Source organism: Ranitomeya imitator, chromosome 2 (genome assembly GCF_032444005.1).
Source record: "Ranitomeya imitator isolate aRanImi1 chromosome 2, aRanImi1.pri, whole genome shotgun sequence".
In the NCBI taxonomy this organism is placed as follows: Eukaryota; Metazoa; Chordata; class Amphibia; order Anura; family Dendrobatidae; genus Ranitomeya; species Ranitomeya imitator.
In genome coordinates, this window is record NC_091283.1 from 416860885 (window position 1) to 416883410 (window position 22526).

The 22526-nt window shown below is 45.5% G+C and overlaps 1 protein-coding gene across 4 annotated transcripts; it reads left to right on the forward strand.

Moving 5' to 3' along the window:
- The first annotated feature begins 1516 nt into the window (after positions 1–1516).
- On the forward strand, positions 1517–21668 carry TEPSIN (TEPSIN adaptor related protein complex 4 accessory protein). 4 transcript variants are annotated; one of them, XM_069750765.1, is made up of 13 exons: positions 1517–1659; positions 2137–2308; positions 3068–3159; positions 3230–3323; positions 13593–13660; positions 13749–13827; positions 13913–13975; positions 14691–14834; positions 14955–15132; positions 15921–16034; positions 18593–18671; positions 20551–20685; positions 20995–21668. In XM_069750765.1, the coding sequence occupies exons 1-13, from the start codon at positions 1552–1554 to the stop codon at positions 21448–21450; spliced, it is 1782 nt and encodes a 593-aa protein (XP_069606866.1). In that variant the 5' UTR covers positions 1517–1551; the 3' UTR covers positions 21451–21668. The 4 variants fall into 4 exon arrangements, with proteins under 4 accessions (XP_069606866.1, XP_069606869.1, XP_069606865.1 ...); XM_069750768.1 differs by having other exon boundaries at positions 1518–1659; positions 2137–2209; XM_069750764.1 differs by having other exon boundaries at positions 1519–1659; positions 14691–14885.
- The last annotated feature ends 858 nt before the right edge of the window (positions 21669–22526 follow it).

Genomic DNA, 22526 nt, shown 5'->3' on the forward strand with positions numbered 1-22526 from the left:
CCAGCAAAAGCACATCGGCTGTAGAAGGCAAATGGAACAAGTTTTGAAACCCAACTACAAAAATTATAGTTTTTTGGCCCCAAAAACATGCATTTAATTAAAAAAATATAACAAAAAGTTATTCTCTGAAGGTGGACAATCCCTTAATACAGAGACTAAAAATTCTTACAGATCTGAAACTTCTCACAGCTGAGGGTTTGCTACTAAATACATTAGTGAATCTGCTGTGATTTGATTTTCCGAATAAAAATCGATCCAAAAACAGATGGATTCGCTGACCTCTATTAACTGCTACAATTGTGTTTCCGTTCACTGACAGCCATCGGAGATAGTGACGACATTGTGACAAATACATTGCAGCAGACTATTATTCTACCAGTAAGGGTATGTGCACAGGGAGAAATGGTCCACTGCAGATTTGATAAATCCGCAGGCCAAAAATACTGCGGTTTTCCTGCGGATTTTGTGCGGATTCCACTGCGGTTTTCTATTATGGAGCAGGTGTAAAACCGCAGCGGATTCCGCACAAAGAATTGACATGTTGCGGAATGTAAACCGCTGCGTTTCCGCGCGTTTTTTTCCGCAGCATGTGCACTGCGGATTGCATTTCCCATAGGTTTACATGGTACTGTAAACGCCTGGGAAACGGCTGCGGCCCCGCTGCGTGTGCACATAGCCTAAGACTTGACCCTCATTGTCTGTAGTGGCTGCAAAGGTAACAAACCCTCAGCTGTGAATAGCATCAGGTCTGTACAGGTCTCTATTCACCGACAGCAAGCAGTGCCAAGTGGCCGACTCACCGCCTTACTGATGCACTGCTTTAACTCTTCGAACTCCTTCACACACGTCCCTTTCCGCAGCTCCGTTTTTCCGGCGGTGTCCGCTGACACACATCGCCCATAGGCCGCTGCCTGTAAAGAAGAGGTTAACTTTATTATTATTATTATTTTTTTTTATCCTTCTGACATTTTTTTTTACCCCCATAAACCAATATGGATGCCTATGAATTGTGCTGACCCTCAGTTATTCCTGCAGGGATAATGAGCTGGGCCTTGACACAACCCCTAATGAACATGGTGGGTTAAACACGCCCATTGAAGAGGGGATTGGTAACGCCCAGTTGTCCATTTAGTCCCCAATTTCCAGGAGTAGTAACTGAAGAAATGCACACTGCTGAAGTAGTGACAATAAAGACATTTTAGGGCAGCAAATGACTGCTGGGACGTGTAGTGCTACTCTGCAACCAGTGAAACTACAAGTCCCAGCATGCCATCCGTTAACGTCGTTGTTTCTTTTTTGTTCGTTTTTTAGCTTGCTTACTTGTACCCTGCACGCCACCAAGAGCCGAGGAATCGTCTCAAGCTTCCACTTCCCTGGAGTCACCGTCCTCGCACTCATTATAACGCCGGCATCTATTTTCCTATGGGCGCAGCCATATTGCTGTCCGAGCCAATCAGCTCAGCCGAAACGTCTTGTCTGCGTTCCAGTTGATGCTTCTCTTAACGTGGCGCTTATTGGCTGTGCTCTTGGAAATTGCGCGCTGATTGGCTGATGGGGAGGAGTCTGCGTTGTGATTGGAGGACGCCGCTTCCGGCTGTCAGTGAGGCCCCAGCGGCTGGGAGGATGGCGGTGCTGGGCAGGCTGACGTTCCTGCAGCAGGTGAGCGCTGGCCACTGAGCTGACACTTCTCCCCACTGCACCTGCTCTTTACTGCTAGTCTGCTTGTTTTTGCCTTTCTTTATTTCACTGGGTGAAATCATTAAAACTCTCCTTAAAGGGATCTTCCATACCTGCAGTTTGGCTATTTAGATCATTAACATATATTTTAAATAATTTATATTTTAACTTTTTTAAGTGAACCCAACGGTTCCACTGTCCTTACACTATAAGGGTAGGATGTGTTGCATTGACCCCAGTTACATTTTGTTCCTCAGATCTCAGGAATCTGACCCAACACACTAATAGGAAATTAATTTGCCCGGCGCTCCCTATGATTCACATTCTTATTAAATGACTGTCCTCTAATTGCCTGATTCTGCTTTGTATTGACTCTAGCGCCCCCTGGTGTTGTATATAGAGTGTTGTGACTGGGGCTGGATCTCCTTACTAACGCATTCTCTTTTTTTTTTTCTCCAGCTTCCACTGTTATTAAAGGGGACTTCCGATGATGACACTCCTTGCCCTGGATATCTGTATGAGGAAATAGCCAGTATCCTTTATTGCCTGTGTCCAGCGGTGCGGTGGATTATTCCCATAGGTGCTATTAATTTCAATTTGTATCCTATAATACAGAGGTTCCACTTTTCAGGTGAGACCTGGTGCTTGTTTAGGGGGTTCCACAGTTCTAAATAGATTCTCCAGATTAATAGAACATAAGACTCGGGCATCTTTTATGTATGTGGCTCCGTGGACAAGAACACCATCAATAGATCAAAGGGTTTCATGTCTCCCCATTCCCCGTGCTGCTCCCCTTTCCTTTCCCCTCTCCGTTCCCCTTTCCCCTCTCCGTTCCCCTTTCCCCTCTCCGTTCCCCTTTCCCCTCTCCGTTCCCCTTTCCCCTCTCCGTTCTCCGTTCCCCTCTCCTTTCCCCTCTCCGTTCCCCTCTCCGTTCCCCTCTCCGTCCCCCCCCCCTTCCCCTCTCCGTCCCCCCCCTCTTCCCCTCTCCGTCCCCCCCCCCCCTTCCCCTCTCCCCTCTCCGTCCCCCTTTCTTTTCCCCTTTCCCCTGTCTCATTACCTTTCTATTTTCCATGTTCCCCTTTCCTGGCACCCTTTCCCCTCTCTCTCACACCTTTCCCTTTCATTCCATTTCTCATCCCCCTTAAGCCTTACCTCTCAAACCCCCCCTTCTCTCTCACACCATTTTTCCCTCCCCCTTCCCTTCTTTTCTCTCCCCAGGACCATCCGAGCAGACTTATTGTTATTTGGGGGTGACCTGTTTAGTGCTGGATCCTAGGTTCAAATCCCACCAGGGGCCACCCCTTCTCGGATGTTATATTTTCCTCCCCACCTACCCCCATGCATTTCCTCCATATAATAAGACTATGTTGACCGCTTACCCGATATTCAGAGATCTCCCACGAGTCTTCGGGGAGCTGCCAGTGCCTCTTGGAGTATCTTCTGAACCGTCTGCAGAACCACTCGTGTCACGTGAAGCTGAAGGTGAGCATAGTGGGATGAGGTAGGTGGGCACAGCATGGTGACCACCAATCCCCTCCAATGTCGTTTCCAGGTGCTGAAGATCCTGCTCTATCTTTGCTCTCACGGCTCCGATCAGATCATCCAAGATCTCCGACGCAATGCGGTGTACATACAGGAGGCGTCAGGTAGGAGAATCCTAATAAAAAATATATATATATATATATCTAATATATAAAGCTGAATGTGTGTATGTGTATGTCCGGGATTGGCATCTGCACCGTCGCAGCTACAGCCACAAAATTTTGCACAGTCACACGTCTGGACCCCGAGAGCGTCATAGGCTATGTTGTGAGGTGAAATTTTAACCCCGCGCTTTCCAATTCACCAAACTATTTTTCCCCTATCTACATAATGGGGAAAAGTGAAAGGAAAAGTGTTGGAGGCAAATTGACAGCTGCCAGATGTGAACAAGGGGGACTTACAGAATGAGAGCGATGGCGCCAAAGAGTATATACCATACAGTTGCTAAGGTAGGACCCCGACATGGGATACTCACCACACACGGGGATATGAACACACACACAAAATGCGCCACAAACTACCACGTGCTTGAACACATATACCACCCTCAGGACACATTTCACCACACATACACCAACCTCGCCACAAAAGTCGAAACACAAAACTCGCCGTTCAAAACTCGCCACGCGCAAAACTCGCCACATGCAAAAACTAAGCTCACGCAAAACTCGCCACAAGTGGAAAACTCACCTCTTGGAAAACTCGCCACATGCAAAACTTGCACACGCGGAAAAATTGCCACATGCACAAAAGTTGCAACACATGCAAAAGTTGCCTCAGACAAAACTTGCACATACTCAAAAGGCACCACACATAAAACTCGCCACACGCAAAACGCGCCATGCGCAAAACTTGCTGCACACAACTTGCTACACTAACCTGTCACATGCAACTCAATACACAAAAAGTTGCTGCACGCATGTTGCCACACAAAACTCATCTTACAAAAGTCGCTACATGCATGTCGCCACACGCAACTCAACACACACAACTTGACAAACGAAACTCGCCCTAAAACACACACAAGTCTGGTATTATCCTTCAAAAATAAAAATCTGATTAATAAGCAGACAAACTACAAGAGCAACAAATGTACCATATAGGAAATACGGCAGCTTTCAGTCACATGACCTGTCTATTATGTGTATGTGTGAGCTAATATATACTGCCAGGGGGAGGGCTTCCTGTTGGCTGGGGATTTATCAGGCTGCCAATTTAGCTTACAAATACTGAGGTAAAAATACTGAGCAAATAACGTGTGAACGAGGTCTAATACAGGAGGAGATGACACACAGGTATATACTATATACAGGGGAGATGACACACAGATATATACTATATACAGGAGAGATGACACACAGGTATATACTATATAGAGGAGGAGATGACATACAGGTACATACTATATACAGGAGGAGATGACACACAGGTATATACTATATACAGGAGCAGATGACCTACAGGTATATACTATATACAGGAGGAGATGACACACGGATATATACTATATACAGGGGAGATGACACACAGGTATATACTATATACAGGAGGAGATGACATATAGGTATATACTATATATAGAAGGAGATGACATACAGGTATATACTATATATAGAAGGAGATGACATACAGGTATATACTATATATAGGAGGAGATGACATACAGGTATATACTATATACAGGGGAGATGACACACAGCAGGTATATACTATATACAGGGGAGATGACATACAGGTATATACTATATACAGGAGATCACATACAGGTGTATACTATATATAAGGGAGATGACAAACATGTATATACTGAGGTGAAAATGAGAGGTGTGAGTGCAAAATGAGAGGAGTGAGGGAAAATAGTGAAGTGATCGGAAAATGACAGATGTGAGGTCGAAATGACAAGTTAGGGGGGAATGAGAGGAGTGAGGGAGAAAATGAGAGGCGTGATGGGAAAATAAGAGCAGTGAGGTGCTGTAACTAACCACAGATATTTACTATGCCCAGGCAACGCCGGGCTCTTCAGCTAGTATGTATGTGTATATATATATATATATATATATATATATATATATATATATATATATGTCATGGCCAAAAGTATTGACACCCCTGCAATTCTGTCAGGTAATACTCAGTTTCTTCTAGAAAATTATTGCAATCACAAATTCTTTGGTATTATTATCTTCATTTCATTTGTCTTAAATGAAAAAACACAAAAGAGAATGAAGCAAAAAGCAAAACATTGATTATTTCACACAAAACTCCAAAAATGGGCCAGACAAAAGTATTGGCACCCTCAGCCTAATACTTGGTTGCACAACCTTTAGCCAAAATAACTGCGACCAACCGCTTCCGGTAACCATCAATGAGTTTGTTACAATGCTCTGCTGGAATTTTAGACCATTCTTCTTTGGCAAACTGCTCCAGGTCCCTGAAATTTGAAGGGTGCCTTCTCCAAACTTCCATTTTTAGATCTCTCCACAGGTGATCTATGGGATTCAGGTCTGGACTCATTGCTGGCCAACTTAGAAGTCTCCAGTGCCTTGTCTCAAACCATTTTCTAGTGCTTTTTGAAGTGTGTTTTGGGTCATTGTCCTGCTGGAAGACCCATGACCTCTGAGGGAGACCCAGCTTTCTCACACTGGGCCCTACATTATGCTGCAAAATTTGTTGCTAGTCTTCAGACTTAATAATGCCATGCACATGGTCAAGCAGTCCAGTGCCAGAGGCAGCAAAGCAACCCCAAAACATCAGGGAACCTCCGCCATGTTTGACTGTAGGGACCGTGTTCTTTTCTTTGAATGCCTCTTTTTTTCTCCTGTAAACTCTATGTTGATGCCTTTGCCCAAAAAGCTCTACTTTTGTCTCATCTGACCAGAGAACATTCTTCCAAAACGTTTTAGGCTTTTTCAGGTAAGTTTTGGCAAACTCCAGCCTGGCTTTTTTATGTCTCGGGGTAAGAAGTGGGGTCTTCCTGGGTCTCCTACCATACAGTCTCTTTTCATTCAGATGCCGACGGATAGTACGGGTTGACACTGTTGTACCCTCGGACTGCAGGGCAGCTTGAACTTGTTTGGATGTTAGTCGAGGTTCTTTATCCAACATCCGCACAATCGTGCGTTGAAATCTCTTGTCAATTTTTCTTTTCCGTCCACATCTAGGGAGGTTAGCCACAGTGCCATGGGCTTTAAACTTCTTGATGACACTGGGCACGGTAGACACAGGAACATTCAGGTCTTTGGAGATGGACTTGTAGCCTTGAGATTGCTCATGCTTCCTCACAATTTGGTTTCTCAAGTCCTCAGACTGTTCTTTGGTCTTCTTTCTTTTCTCCATGCTCAATGTGGTACACACAAGGACACAGGGCAGAGGTTGAGTCAACTTTAATCCATGTCAACTGGCTGCACGTGTGATTTAGTTATTGCCAACACTGGTTAGGTGCCACAGGTAAGTTACAGGTGCTGTTAACCCCTTCCCGACCTTTGACGCCACGTAGGCGTCATGAAAGTCGGTGCCAATCCGACCTGTGACGCCTATGTGGCGTCATGGAAAGATCGCGTCCCTGCAGATCGGGTGAAAGGGTTAACTCCCATTTCACCCGATCTGCAGGGACAGGGGGAGTGGTAGTTTAGCCCAGGGGGGTGGCTTCACCCCCCCGTGGCTACGATCGCTCTGATTGGCTGTTGAAAGTGAAACTGCCAATCAGAGCGATTTGTAATATTTCACCTATTATAACTGGTGAAATATTACAATCCAGCCATGGCCGATGCTGCAATATCATCGGCCATGGCTGGAAACACTAATGTGCCCCCACCCCACCCCACCGATCGCCCCCCCAGCCCCCCGATCTGTCCGGTACACTGTACCGGCTCCCCGCCGTCCTGTGCTCCGCTCCCCCCGTGCTCTTGTCCGCTCCCCCCGTGCTCCAATCACCCTCCCCGTGCTCCAATCACCCCCCCTACACTCAGATCCACCCCCCCCCGTGCTCCGTTCCACCGCCCCCGTGCTCCGTTCCACCCCCCCGTGCTCCGTTCCACCCCTCCCGCGCTCCGATTCACCCCCCCATGCTCCGATTTCCCCCCCCCCGTGCTCCCTCCCCACCCCATCATACTTACCGATCCTGCCGGGGTCCGTCCGTCTTCTCCCCGGGCGCCGCCATCTTCCAAAATGGCGGGCGCATGCGCAGTGCGCCCGCCGAATCTGCCGGCCGGCAGATTCGTTCCAAAGTGCATTTTGATCACTGAGATAGATTATATCTCAGTGATCAAAATAAAAAAAAATAATAAATGACCCCCCCCCCTTTGTCACCCCCATAGGTAGGGACAATAAAAAAATAAAGAATTTTTTTTTTTCCACTAATGTTAGAATAGGGTTAGGGGTAGGGGTAGGGTTAGGGGTAGGGTTTCGGTATGTGCACACGTATTCTGGTCCTCTGCGGATTTTTCCGCTGCGGATTTGATAAATCCGCAGTGCTAATCCGCTGCAGATTTATGGCAGATTTACCGCGTTTTTTCTGCGCATTTCACTGCGGTTTTACAACTGCGATTTTCTATTTGAGCAGTTGTAAAACCGCTGTGGAATCCGCACAAAGAAGTGACATGCTGCGGAATGTAAACCGCTGCGTTTCCGTGCAGTTTTTCCGCAGCATGTGTACAGCGATTTTTCTTTACCATATGTTTACATTGAACTGTAAACTCATGGGAAACTGCTGCGGATCTGCAGCGTTTTCCGCAGCGTGTGCACATACCTTTAGAATTAGGCTATGTGCACACGGTGCGGATTTGGCTGCGGATCCGCAGCGGATTGGCCGCTGCGGATCCGCAGCAGTGTTCCATCAGGTTTACAGTACCATGTAAACATATGGAAACCAAATCCGCTGTGCCCATGGTGCGGAAAATACCGCGCGGAAACGCTGCGTTGTATTTTCCGCAGCATGTCAATTCTTTGTGCGGATTCCGCAGCGTTTTACACCTGTTCCTCAATAGGAATCCGCAGGTGAAATCCGCACAAAAAACATTGGAAATCCGCGGAAAATCCGCAGGTAAAACGCAGTGCCTTTTACCCGCGGATTTTTCAAAAATGATGCTGAAAAATCTCACACGAATCCGCAACGTGGGCACATAGCCTTAGGGTTAGGGTTGGAATTAGGGTTGTGGTTAGGGGTGTGTTGGGGTTAGGGTTGTGGTTAGGGGTGTGTTGGGGTTAGGGTTGTGATTAGGGTTACGGCTACAGTTGGGATAAGGATTAGGGGTGTGTTGGAGTTAGAATTGAGGGGTTTCCACTGTTTAGGCACATCAGGGGTCTCCAAACGCAACATGGCGCCACCATTGATTCCAGCCAATCTCGTATTCAAAAAGTCAAATGGTGCTCCCTCACTTCCGAGCCCCGACGTGTGCCCAAACAGTGGTTTACCCCCACATATGGGGTACCCGCATACTCAAGACAAACTGCGCAACAATTACTTGGGTCCAATTTCTCCTGTTACCCTTGTGAAAATAACAAAATGCTTGCTAAAACATCATTTTTGAGGAAAGAAAAATGATTTTTTATTTTCACGGCTCTGCATTATAAACTTCTGTGAAGCACTTGGGGGTTCAAAGTGCTCACCACACATCTAGATAAGTTCCTTTCGGGGTCTAGTTTCCAAAATGGGGTCACTTGTGGGGGGGTTTCTACTGTTAAGCCACATCAGGGGCTCTGCAAACGCAACATGACGCCCACAGAGCATTCCATCAAAGTCTGCATTTCAAAACGTCACTACTTCACTTCCGAGCCCCGGCATGTGCCCAAACAGTGGTTTACCCCCACATATGGGGTATCAGCGTACTCAGGAGAAACTGGACAACAACTTTTGGGGCCAAATTTCTCCTGTTACCCTTGGGAAAATAAAAAATTGCAGGCTAAAAGATCATTTTTGAGAAAATAATTTTTTTTTTTATTTTCATGGCTCTGCGTTATAAACTTCTGTGAAGCACTTGGGGGTTCAAAGTCCTCACCACACATCTAGATTAGTTCCTTTGGTGGACTAGTTTCCAAAATGGGGTCATTTCTGGGGGATCTCCAATGTTTAGGCACACAGGGGCTCTCCAAACGTGACATGGTGTCCGCTAATGATTGGAGCTAATTTTCCATTTAAAAAGCCAAATGGCGTGCCTTCCCTTCCGAGCCCTGCCGTGCGCCCAAACAGTGGTTTACCCCCACATATGGGGTATCAGCGTACTCAGGACAAACTGTACAACAACATTTGGGGTCCAATTTCTCCTATTACCCTTGGCAAAATAGGAAATTCCAGGCTAAAAAATCATTTTTGAGGAAAGAAAAATTATTTTTTATTTTCATGGCTCTGCGTTATAAACTTCTGTGAAGCACCTGGGGGTTTAAAGTGCTCAATATGCATCTAGATAAGTTCCTTGGGGGGTCTAGTTTCCAAAATGGGGTCACTTGTGGGGGAGCTCCAATTTTTAGGCACACGGGGGCTCTCCAAACATGACATGGTGTCCGCTAAAGAGTGGAGCCAATTTTTGATTCAAAAAGTCAAATGGCGCTCCTTCCCTTCCAAGCCCTGCCATGCGCCCAAACAGTGGTTTACCCCCACATATGAGGTATCAGCGTACTCAGGACAAATTGGACAACAACTTTCGTGGTTCAGTTTCTCCTTTTACCATTGGGAAAATAAAAAAATTGTTGCCAAAAGATAATTTTTGTGACTAAAAAGTTAAATGTTAATTTTTTCCTTCCATGTTGCTTCTGCTGCTGTGAAGCACCTGAAGGGTTAATAAACTTCTTGAATGTGGTTTTGAGTACCTTGAGGGGTGCAGTTTTTAGAATGGTGTCACTTTTGGGTATTTTCAGCCATATAGACCCCTCAAACTGACTTCAAATGTGAGGTGGTCCCTAAAAAAAATGGTTTTGTAAATTTCGTTGTAAAAATGAGAAATCGCTGGTCAAATTTTAACCCTTATAACTTCCTAGCAAAAAAAAATATTGTTTCCAAAATTGTGCTGATGTAAAGTAAACATGTGGGAAATGTTATTTATTAACTATTTTGTGTCACATAACTCTCTGGTTTAACAGAATAAAAATTCAAAATGTGAAAATTGCAAAATTTTCAAAATTTTCGCCAAATTTCCGTTTTTATCACAAATAAACGCAGAATTTATTGACCTAAATTTACCACTAACATGAAGCCCAATATGTCACGAAAAAACAATTCTCAGAACCGCTAGGATCCGTTGAAGCGTTCCTGAGTTATTACCTCATAAAGGGTCACTGGTCAGAATTGCAAAAAACGGCAAGGTCTTTAAGGTCAAAATAGGCTGGGTCATGAAGGGGTTAATTACACAAATTAGAGAAGCATCACATGATTTTTCGAACAATGCCAATACTTTTATCCACCCCCTTTTTTATGTTTGGTGTGGAATTATATCCAATTTGGCTTTAGGACAATTCTTTTTGTGTTTTTTCATTTAAGACAAATTAAATGAAGATAATAATAACAAATTATTTGTGTTTGCAATCATTTTCAGGAAGAAACTGACAGAATTGCAGGGGTGTCAATACTTTTGGCCATGACTGTATGCCCGTGTCATTGTTACTCTTCTTGTCGGTGATCTCGATGACAGTTGGGGGCCCAAGTGCTGTAACCTGCACCTATTGGCAGATTAGTACATTTGTATCCCCGATATAAGATGTCATGGAAGGTCTGACACCCGATAAACACTATTCATTCTTTATTTTAGTGGGGATAGAAATACTCCGTTCTGGCAATCAGTGCCGGTCCCAGTGGTCGGACCCCCGCAGATCCACCGGGGACAAGTGATAACTTGTTTTTATCAGACAACCACTTTAAGCCTTTCATGATTGGGGATTTTCGGATTTTGTGATTTGTATTTCTCCCTCCTCTTCTTCCAAAAGCTAAAACTTTTTTTATTTTTATTTTTTTTTACTTTTCTGTTTACATATGAGATTCCACACATAAAAGGGTTTTGTTTTTTGTTTTGTTTTTAATAAAAAAAAAACTGTTTTACAGTTCTTTGAGAATTTGTATATTTCTGCTGATGGAGCTCTGTGAGCAGTTGTTTTTAGCGTTGCCGAGCTGTAGCTTTTATTAAGATATACAGCGTTTGAAATAAGTATTGAAGACGTCACCAATTTTCTATGTAAATATATTTCTAAAGGTGCTATTGGCGTGAAATCCTTACCTGATGTCAGTAACCCATCCAATATACACAGGGAAAGAAATCAAATCATAGATGTCCATAAATTAACTAATAATGATAAATTACACAAGGAAAAAGTATTGAACACACTTACTGAATTGTAATTAATACTTCGGACAAAAGCCTTTGTTGGTAATGACAGTTTCAAGACACTTCCTGTATGGAGCAACTAGTCGCAGGCATTGCTCAGGTGTGATTTTGCCCCAGTCTTCCACACAAACACTCTTCACACCCTGAAGGTCCTGTGGGCTCCTCCTAGGTCCTCTGAGCTTTAGGTCCTTCCATAAATTTTCTGTTGGATTCAGGTCAGGTAATTGGCTGGGCCATTCCAGCAGCTTTATTTTCTTTCTCTGAAACCAATGAAGTTTCCTTGATTGTGTTTGGGATCAATGTCTTGCTGAAATGTCCACCTCGTTTCATCTTCATCATTGTGCTAGATGGCAGCAGATGTTTATCAAGAATGACTTGGTACATTTGTCCATTCATACAATTGAAGGAAGGATGATGTTTGCCACTGCCGTATGCTGAAAAACACCCCCACACTATGATGTTCCTGTCTTCAAACTTCATTGTTGGTATAGTGTTTTTGGGGTGACATGGAGTACTTTTTGGCCTCCAAATATGGTGTATTATGGCATACAAAGAGTTCAATTTTGATCTAATCTGACCAGACCATATTTTCCCAGCGTGTCACAGGCTTGTCTAAATGTTGTTGTGCAATCGGTAAACACGCTTGAACATGCTTTTTGTTCAGCAATGGAGTCTTGCTTGGTGAGCGTGCATATAGACCATGGAGGTTGAGTGCCTTACTTAGGTGCTTTCACACTGCGTTTTGGCACTTTTTCGTTAGTACCGTCGGGGCTTACGTCTGATTTCCCCGCAAAAATGGATTGTGGCATATGCGCCAACTGGGCTGATAGAGTGAACATGTGTTCTGCCGTGCATAATTTTTGTGCGTGTGCGCCTACTGGAGACGGACACCCAGACAACTGTTTTCTTTGGAACAATTGTACCTGCTGATTACAAGTCTTTCTATAGATCTCCACAGGTGGTCCTTGGCTCTTGGACAATTCTTCTGATAATTCTTTCCACTCTTGTCTGAAATCTTGCCGGGAACACCTGGTCGTGGGTGGTTTACGGTGAAAGTCTGTTTTTTTTCCCCACCTTTTGGATTATGCTCCCAACAGTACTCACTGGAATTTTCAGAAGTGTACTTTAGAAATTCTTCTGTAACCAATGCAAACAGTATGCTTTGCAACAATAGGGTTGCAAATGTCTTGAGACAGCTCATTGATTTAACTCATTAAGAGATATTTCTTGAGTGGCAGCTTGGTAATGAGACTCCTTTTTATAGGCCATCAGTTGAACCAGCTGATAATATTTTGCACTAAGTGGCAGGATTACGTTGTAATTATTGATATAATTTAACTGGTGTCGTGACTTTCCATGAGTTTCTGCACCTCTTTTTCTTCATGTGTTCAATATTTTTTTTTCCCTGTGTCAATTCTCATTATTACACATAAAATAATTTATGACACAGTATACAGTAAATTGTAGTTCTACTGTGAAGAATGCTTCATAGAAGGACAAACATGGCACCCTGCGATCTCTTTGTAGGAGTTTGGGCAATGGGTGCAGATGCACAAGGCCTTTTAAATGCAGCTGTCCTTAGCTCTGGCCGATTCTTTTAGGCAGATGCCAGCTGTATTACTTATGACACAGCTGGCATCTGCCAGACATGGTGCGGGCTCAGCTCCTGAAGCTTTCATTACAGACTGACGTACAGTTATGTCAGGGTGCGTAAAATAATGACTTACTTTGAGGTTATCAACATTTGAAGTCCTGGAAGACCCCTTTTAAAGAATGAAGTCCCTGAAGCCATCTTGTATAACTGGAATCTGGTCTCCCGGTCTACTTCTCAGCCCACAAGCTTCTGCGATTACTGTATTCCTCCCATTTATCAAGTGCAGAGAGAGACTGGCCAATAGACCACACTACAGGAATGGCCATGCCCCCTAACAAAGCGGTCAGGGACATGTAGTTGTTTGGTGGTATCAGGAAGGAAGGTCCTGGCAGGGATCTACCTACATTGCCTTTATCAACACACATCCATACAGTGATCTCTGGACGTGTTCCTTATGTTTTTCTTCACAGCTGTTAGCGGACCCCCGGACCCTCTGCATGGTATCACCCTGTACCAGAGGGTGCGGTCGGCCGGTCAGGTAAGTCTACACACCATACATGTGGTATATTCCAGGAGGCCTCACAGATCAGTCACAGGCGTCGTATTGCTTTTGTCTTCTTGTCCAGGAGCTTGTGGGCAGCTTATATACAGATCCCACACCGCGTCATCCCAACATGGTGCCAAACAAGGAGAGGTGCCAGCCCGGTAATGTGCCAGGACCGCTGTTTAATTCCCTTTTTAATTAAGTGGGTCATTTTTTGCTAATTGCTCTGCTATCACTTTCTTACAGGAATGGGGTCTCAGCTCTCCCGCTCACAAGGGTTTGGCTATACCAAAGAGAAGCAGAATTTAGGTAATTTCTTGTGCATTGTAATACTATATCCACAGATTTAAGGAGAGCTCTTCTGCCTGAGAATTAGAGGGCCGCAGTCTATCATATTGGCGGTCATGGGACCTCATAGTGCTTCTTTCTGGTGACTCGGCCTGTAACTTCTTGGACTGATTGCTGCTCCTGCCCTGTCATCCTTGTCCTTCACTATTTCTAACACTAGATGGCGCCATTGTCTAGGATAATTTTCCCTGAAGCAAATAATGAGTCTTGTGATCCCTGTCCGCTGATTGGACGTACCATGTAGCATATTACGTGTGCTATCTTATACCATCTTTTGCCACAGTTCTGTGTTTTGGGTATCCAAAAATATGCTTTTTTTAAAGGCGTATTCTAGCCATTGTTGTGATAAATGCAAGATCACAAAGCTGAAACCCTTGCTGATCGCCAAAACGAGGGACCCTGGAAACATTTTTTTCTCATCTGCACAGGCCGTGACTGAGTCGGACCCCCACCGATCTAGTATCCAATGCATAGATGATGAAGCTAAAGGGGTATTCCCACCAGGAGCAATTAACAGCGCGGGACCCATAAGCTGCTTAGTTGAGAGGACTGTTCACACTAGATAAAATTTGTAGCAAACCCTCCACTGTGAGACGTTAGATGTTCACAAGATTTTCCTTTTTGCTGACAGCAAGCAGTGTAAGCTTTATAGGCGGTGACCGTCTTCCTCATACAGGTACCCCGAGTGAGGCCCTGCTGAGCGGCATACAGAGAGCAGCCGTCGCTGTGACGCAGAAAGTGCTGGTCGGAGCAGGGTCGTCGTTCCCTTGTCTCCGGGATCAGGCGGATGACACCTACAAGCCAGTGGCGGTGCCCACGGGTGAGCAGCATCCATCGGTAGAGAAGCCGGTGCCACCCGCGACTCAGAGAGGTGAAGCGTGTCTGTTTGGCGTGGGGGACACTCTTACCAGCTGATATACTCATGTAGCATTCCTTCCAGGCAGTCATCGCTCGGGGGTACCTGGAGGGGGATGGGATGACAGCGACAGTGGTCACAGCTCCCAGGACTCCTTCCATAACAAGTCTCCGCACAGCCAGTCCTCAGATGCCGGGAGCAAAACGGGCAGCGATGGGCAGTCCCGCAGCAGCACCCGAGAGAGCACAGAGATTCCTGAAAGGTAGACTGATCGCATGGACTGTGGGTGTAAATGTGGGCACCTTCATTCACTGACAGCAAGCAGACATTCAGGAATGGTGAGGAATTGGAACACAAAATATAAGAACTTTTTTAGAATATGGTGACAGATTCTAACAATGATTGACAAATCATCTGGAGGTTTTGATTTCCGCAGGCTGAGACCCCCCATGATCACTGACTTAGGAGGACAGCAGATTGATGAGGTGGAGTGAGCCAAAGATGGGTTCAATAAAAAGTCCTATAATCCTGTCTTTAGCTAATGAGAAAAGACGGCTGAGAGTTTCTACGTAATCACTGGGGGTCTCAGTCCTGGACCCCCAGTGATCATTTCTTCCTGTCCTTAAGGCCTTATCAAGTGAAAGTGCTGCATATCAATCTCCAAAAAATCAAAAGTTCTGCAACTTTCTATTATACTTTGTCAATTTCTCACTATTTCCAAAATTTTTGCCGTCGTCAGTGAATGAAAACTTCCATCTTTACAGCCACAGAACCAAGAACCTGTTCAGACCTAATACTTCTCAACCTGGTCTGGTACTTTATAGAAAACTTAAAAAAGGGAGGGATTTGTGCCTCTGATGTATTTAGCTCACAGAGGATTTTCTAGAGGGGATCTGATTGTAACAAATCCTCAGCTGTGTTAGGTATCAGGTTTTTAGTCTCTAGATTTAGAATGAGAACGTTCCCGTACACTGACAGCGAGCTATGATCTTGCAAACTGGAGTTGTCAGATGGTCCAGTAAGCCGGTCATGCGTCTTTCTCTTATACAGGGTGGAAACTGCTCATCCAGGCGACTGTCTACAGGAGGCGCAGTTAGTTGTGACCATCACCAGGGGGCAAAAAGTGTTCCTCACCCAAGAGGAGGTGCAGCATTTTATTCGAGGGTGAGTACAATGAGGGGCGGCGTACTGCTTTATGGTGGGGTCCCAGATTCAGAACAACCATCCAAGATGACCTGGGAGCATTTCTATTTAATTATGGCGTTTGCAACTACTTTGGTCTAATACTTCAGTCACATCCAAAGCTGCATAAAATCATCCACCTGCTCTGCATTAAAGGGATATTTCCATCTCCAAGATCCTCTCCCAATATGTAGTAGGTGTAATAATAATATTAGCAAATGCCTCCAATTAGAAATGTAGTATAGTTCTTCTGATTCGCTATGTCACTTAGCCCATGAGCAGGGCATTGCATAGCTTAGGTATCCATGGGTAAGACCATGACTACTAACAACTAACTCATTATATCAGTGGTCTTGCCCATGGATACCTAAACTACTGCAATGCCCTGCACATGGGGTAAGTGACATAGCTTATCAAAACTATACAGTTGTGGCCCAAAGTATTGACACCTCTGCAATTCTGTCAGTTTCTTCCTGAAAATGATTGCAAACACAAATTCTTTATTATCTTCATTTAATTTGTCTTAAATGAAAAAACACAAAAAGAATTGTCCTAAAGCCAAATTGGATATAATTCCACACCAAACATAAAAAGGGGGGTGGACAAAAGTATTGGCACTGTTCGAAAAATCATGTGATGCTTCTCTAATTTGTGCAATTAACACCACCTGTAACTTACCTGTGGCACCTAACAGGTGTTGGCAATAACTAAATCACACTTACAGTCAGTTGACATGGATTAAAGTTGACTCAACCTCTGTCCTGTGTCCTTGTGTGTCCTACATTGAGCATGGAGAAAAGAAAGAAGACCAAAGAACTGTCTGAGGACTTGAGAAACCAAATTGTGAGGAAGCATGAGCAATGTCAAGGCTACAAGTCCATCTCCAAAGACCTGAATGTTCCTGTGTCTACTGTGCACAGTGTCATCAAGAAGTTTAAATCCCATGGCACTGTGGCTAACCTCCCTAGATGTGGACGGAAAAGAAAAATAGACAAGAGATTTCAATGCAAGATTGTGCGGATGTTGGATAAAGAACCTCGACTAACATCCAAACAAGTTCAAGCTGCCCTGCAGTCCGAGGGTACAACAGTGTCAACCCGTACTATCCGTCGGCATCTGAATGAAAAGGGACTGTATGGTAGGAGACCCAGGAAGACCCCACTTCTTACCCCGAGACGTAAAAAAGCCAGGCTGGAGTTTGCCAAAACTTACCTGAAAAAGCCTAAAACGTTTTGGAAGAATCTTCTCTGGTCAGATGAGACAAAAGTAGAGCTTTTTGGGCAAAGGCATCAACATAGAGTTTACAGGAGAAAAAAAGAGGCATTCAAAGAAAAGAACACTGTCCCTACAGTCAAACATGGCGGAGGTTCCCTGATGTTTTGGGGTTGCTTTGCTGCCTCTGGCACTGGACTGCTTGACCGTGTGCATGGCATTATGAAGTCTGAAGACTACCAACAAATTTTGCAGCATAATGTAGGGCCCAGTGTGAGAAAGCTGGGTCTCCCTCAGAGGTCATGGGTCTTCCAGCAGGACAATGACCCAAAACACACTTCAAAAAGCACTAGAAAATGGTTTGAGAGAAAGCACTGGAGACTTCTAAGGTGGCCAGCAATGAGTCCAGACCTGAATCCCATAGAACATCTGTGGAGAGATCTAAAAATGGCAGTTTGGAGAAGGCACCCTTCAAATATCAGGGACCTGGAGCAGTTTGCCAAAGAAGAATGGTCTAAAATTCCAGCAGAGCATTGTAACAAACTCATTGATGGTTACCGGAAGCGGTTGGTCGCAGTTATTTTGGCTAAAGGTTGTGCAACCAAGTATTAGGCTGAGGGTGCCAATACTTTTGTCTGGCCCATTTTTGGAGTTTTGCTTGAAATGATCAGTGTTTGCTTCATTCTCTTTTGTGTTTTTTTTCATTTAAGCCAAATTAAATGAAGATAATAATACCAAAGAATTTGTGATTGCAATCATTTTCAGGAAGAAACCGAGTATTATCTGACAGAATTGCAGGGGTGTCAATACTTTTGGCCACAACTGTACTACATTATTAATTACATAGTAACATAGTAACATAGTTAGTAAGGCCGAAAAAAGACATTTGTCCATCCAGTTCAGCCTATGTTCCATCATAATAAATCCCCAGATCTACGTCCTTCTACAGAACCTAATAATTGTATGATACAATATTGTTCTGCTCCAGGAAGACATCCAGGCCTCTCTTGAACCCCTCGACTGAGTTTGCCATCACCACCTCCTCAGGCAAGCAATTCCAGATTCTCACTGCCCTAACAGTAAAGAAGGTATTTGCTAATATTATTATTATGATACCTACTACATATTGGGATCTTGGAGTTGAGAATACCCCTTTAAGACTAACATGTTACATGGCTGCTATTTATATCTCATCTTTCACATTTTACTCCTCTCATCGGGAACACTACACTCCCCACAATCCAGTAATGCGGATCACGCTCCGCGCACTATAGGTGGCGGTAGATTAGATTTCAGCTTGTGCACTGACCTCTGTATTTCCACACCAGGTGTTCGCTGCTGAACTGTGAAGTCGTTTTTGCGATGTTAAACCGCTCGTTGGAAGGTGATGACGCGGTTGTCCAACTGGTGAGAAACCACAAGAGCGAAATGCAAACAGTCATTCTTAAATTGTCGTGCATGAAGCAGAAGCCCTGCGCATGTCGACGAGGTGGCTGTCCACAGCGGGGAGAGTCCTGTGCATGTCGGCGAGGTGGCTGTCCACAGCGGGGAGAGTCCTGTGCATGTCGGCGAGGTGGCTGTTCCCGGCAGAGACAGTCCTGTGCATATCTGAGAGGTGGCTGTCCACAGCGGGGAGAGTCCTGTGCATGTCTGAGAGGTGGCTGTACACGGCAGGGAGAGTCCTGTGCATATATGAGAGGTGGCTGTCCACAGCGGGGAGATTCCTATGCATGTCAACGAGGTGGCTGTCCACAACGGGGAGAGTCCTGTGCATGTTGGCGAGGTGGCTATACACGGCAGGGAGAGTCCTGTGCATATCTGAGAGGTGGCTGTCCACAGCGGGGAGAGTCCTGTCCATGTCGGCGGGGTGGCTATCCACAACGGGGAGAGTCCTGTGTTGCATGTCAGCGAGGTGGCTGTCCACAACGGGGAGAGTCCTAAGCATGTCAGCGAGGTGGCTGTCCACAACGGGGAGAGTCCTGTGCATGTCTGTGGGGTGGCTGTACACAGCAGGGAGAGTCCTGTGCATGTCTGTGGGGTGGCTGTCCACAGCGGGGAGAGTCCTGTGCATGTCGGTGAGGTGGCTGTTCACAGCGGGGAGAGTCATGCGCATGTCGGCTGGGTGGCTGTCCACAGCGGGGAGAGTTGTGCGCATGTCGGCGGGGTGGCTGTCCACAGTGGGGAGAGTCATGCGCATGTCGGCTGGGTGGCTGTCCACAGCGGGGAGAGTTGTGCGCATGTCGGCGGGGTGGCTGTCCACAGTGGGGAGAGTCCTGCGCATGTTGGCGAGGTGGCTGTCCACAGTGGGGAGAGTCCTGCGCATGTTGGCGAGATGGCTGTCCACAGTGGGGAGAGTCCTGCGCATATCGGCGGGGTGGCTGTCCACAGCGGGGAGAGTTGTGTGCATGTCAGCGGGGTGGCTGTCCACAGCGGGGAGAGTCATGCGCATGTCGGTGGAGTGGCTGTCCACAGCGGGAAGAGTCCTGCGCATGTCGGCGGGGTGGCTGTCCACAGCGGGAAGAGTCCTGCACATGTCGGCGGGGAGAGTTGTGCGCATGTCAGCGGGGTGGCTGTCCACAGCGGGGAGAGTTGTTGGCATGTCAGCGGGGTGGCTGTCCACAGCGGGGAGAGTTGTGCGCATGTCGGCGGGGTGGCTGTCCACAGCGGGGAGAGTCGTGCGCATGTCGGCGGGGTGGCTGTCCACAGCGGGGAGAGTCGTGCGCATGTCGGCGGGGTGGCTGTCCACAGCGGGAAGAGTCCTGCGCATGTCGGCGGGGTGGCTGTCCACAGCGGGGAGAGTTGTGCGCATGTCAGCGGGGTGGCTGTCCACAGCGGGGAGAGTCCTGCGCATGCATTAGTCTATCGGCAGCCACCACTAGAGGGAGCGTTAACTCTGCCACGTCCAGTGCGAGATACATTGATCATGGAGTGAGGGCCAGTGTAACAATTTGTTTTTTTTTTTTTTTTTTTTTTTCCGCCCACTGCAAAAAAAAAATGCGATTGCAATAAAAGACTACCAAAATGTCATATGTACTCCAAAAATGTATTAAAAAAAGCCCAAACATCCGCTCACTCTATTAAAAAAAAAAAAAAAAAAAGCCCCTACACGGATCTAAGGGTGAAAGAAAAAAGTTTAAGTCTTGGAAAATAGCGCTACCAACTAATTTTAGTGAAGAAAAAGATTTGTGCGGGTTTCATATCACTGCCACTTATCTCTTCCTGCTATTATTTTGGAAAATGAATTACATACTGTATTGTAAGTTTCCTGCTTTCGGTGTCCTTGCAGCGGTCTATGTGCGCGGTCGCTTCCCTCATGACCTCTGACCTTCTGTCACATGACCACATGCTCGCGGTGGTTAGGAAGAACCTGCAGAAACTGATCCACGGACCTCCAGGACCAGTGAAGGACAAAGCCAGGAAGGTAAAGGACTGTGGTGATAGAGACCAATTCCTACTATTGGGGGAGGTGTAGGAGTTACACCAGGGGCCATACTCTTTTGTTCATTTTGCTGTAAAATTACTTTAGTCCAGTGTGTAAGATCCAACTGACTGTTTGCAACATTGTTTCACATTTATATTCATTTTTCTACTCCAATTACTCACAAGACTGCGTTCAGGCAGCCAGAAGAATTTTGAATGCAGCTCTTGATGTGAATGGAGTAGACATACTATAAACTAAGCTTTATTTAAGGCAAATTTCACGATTTGTGCTTGTTTTTTTGTTTGCAAGATTCTCCTCCAGTTTGAAGCCCTGATACAGGCGTCTACTAAACTGGAGACCATCCAGTTATCCACCTCGCCCTCTACCCAACCCACCCCATTGGACCTTCTAACAGACGCCCTCCTAGAAACGGGTGACGAAGATCTACTGACCCCCTCCAACACTCCTACGTCCCCCATTGCGGTAGATCCCTCACAACCTGCTTGCTGCGGATATGTACTGAATGGACACCAGCATACGGATGGTGGAGAGGCGGCCACCTTTGAGAAGGAGGACTGTGCCCACACTGTCCCACATGGGCAGTTGTCACTTTTTGATGGCATGGAGTTGGTGACTCCAGTGCGAAGACTTGGAAAGGATGATATGCCAAGTCCAAAGCCACCTAATACACTCTTGGTACAAACCGTGTCACAGGAGAGGACTTCACAGCCCGGTCTATCAGCTTTCTCCTTCTTGAACAGTTAGCCTACGACGTGGTGCCACAGAAGACGGTGGTATCTGTGGCCGGTGATGCATCGTTTCTGCCTATAGGACAGGGAGAAGATATTGATGTCACAGGCAGCTGGACTGAGCAGCAGAAACCAGCAAGCACTAGCACGTTCAAGTATTAATATGTTAAGGGCTGTGTATAGATCATGATATCTTACAGTGTGAACACTAATAATAAAATATTTGCTACAAGAGAGTCCAAGGAGATTGTACTAAAGGGAGAAAGGTTAAAGAATTGGGAAAAAATTGTAGTTCCATGATAAATAAAAACTTTGAGGGTAATGTTGCAAAGGTCAGATATGCCTCCAATTGGCGGCTCTAAAGAAATGATGTTCTATAGTCTATAGCAAATTTGCATAGCTGTTTTCCCATGATGCATTTCTTGGCTTATTATAAGGCTCCTTACACCAGTTGGTGGTCTTCACAAGTGGAAACATTAGCCACCTAGACCACCAGCCCTGATAGATAGGGCAGAGAGAGGTCGGAACTTTCACATTTGCTTTAGGCTGCCGTCACACTAGCAGTATTTGGTCAGTATTTTACATCAGTATTTGTAAGCCAAAACCAGGAGTGGGTGATAAATGCAGAAGTGGAGCATATGTTTCTATTATACTTTTCCTCTAATTGTCCCACTCCTGGTTTTGGCTTACAAATACTGAGGTAAAATACTGACCAAATACTGCTAGTGTGACGGCAGCCTTATCGATCTGAGGTTTTTTTTTTCCTCAGCCTTTATACTTGCCAGTGTCTTGTCTGGATGAGGAATGTTCAGTAAAGAAATGAAAAGTCGTCTTCTTTTCTGTGAGGAGATGTTCAAGACCAAAACATAGTCTGAAAAAAAATACTGCTTGAACAGCAATGTATATTTCCAGCTTAGTCACATATTCCAGTTTTTGATGTGTTTTTGAGGTAGATCTGCTAGTAAATCCACATAAAAAAATCCTCTGTGTGCATTTAGCCAAAGGTAAGTTCACACTCTGCTTTTTGATGTGGATTTTGATGCAAATTCTACTCCAAAATCCACATGAGGAAAAAAAAAACATCAAATACTC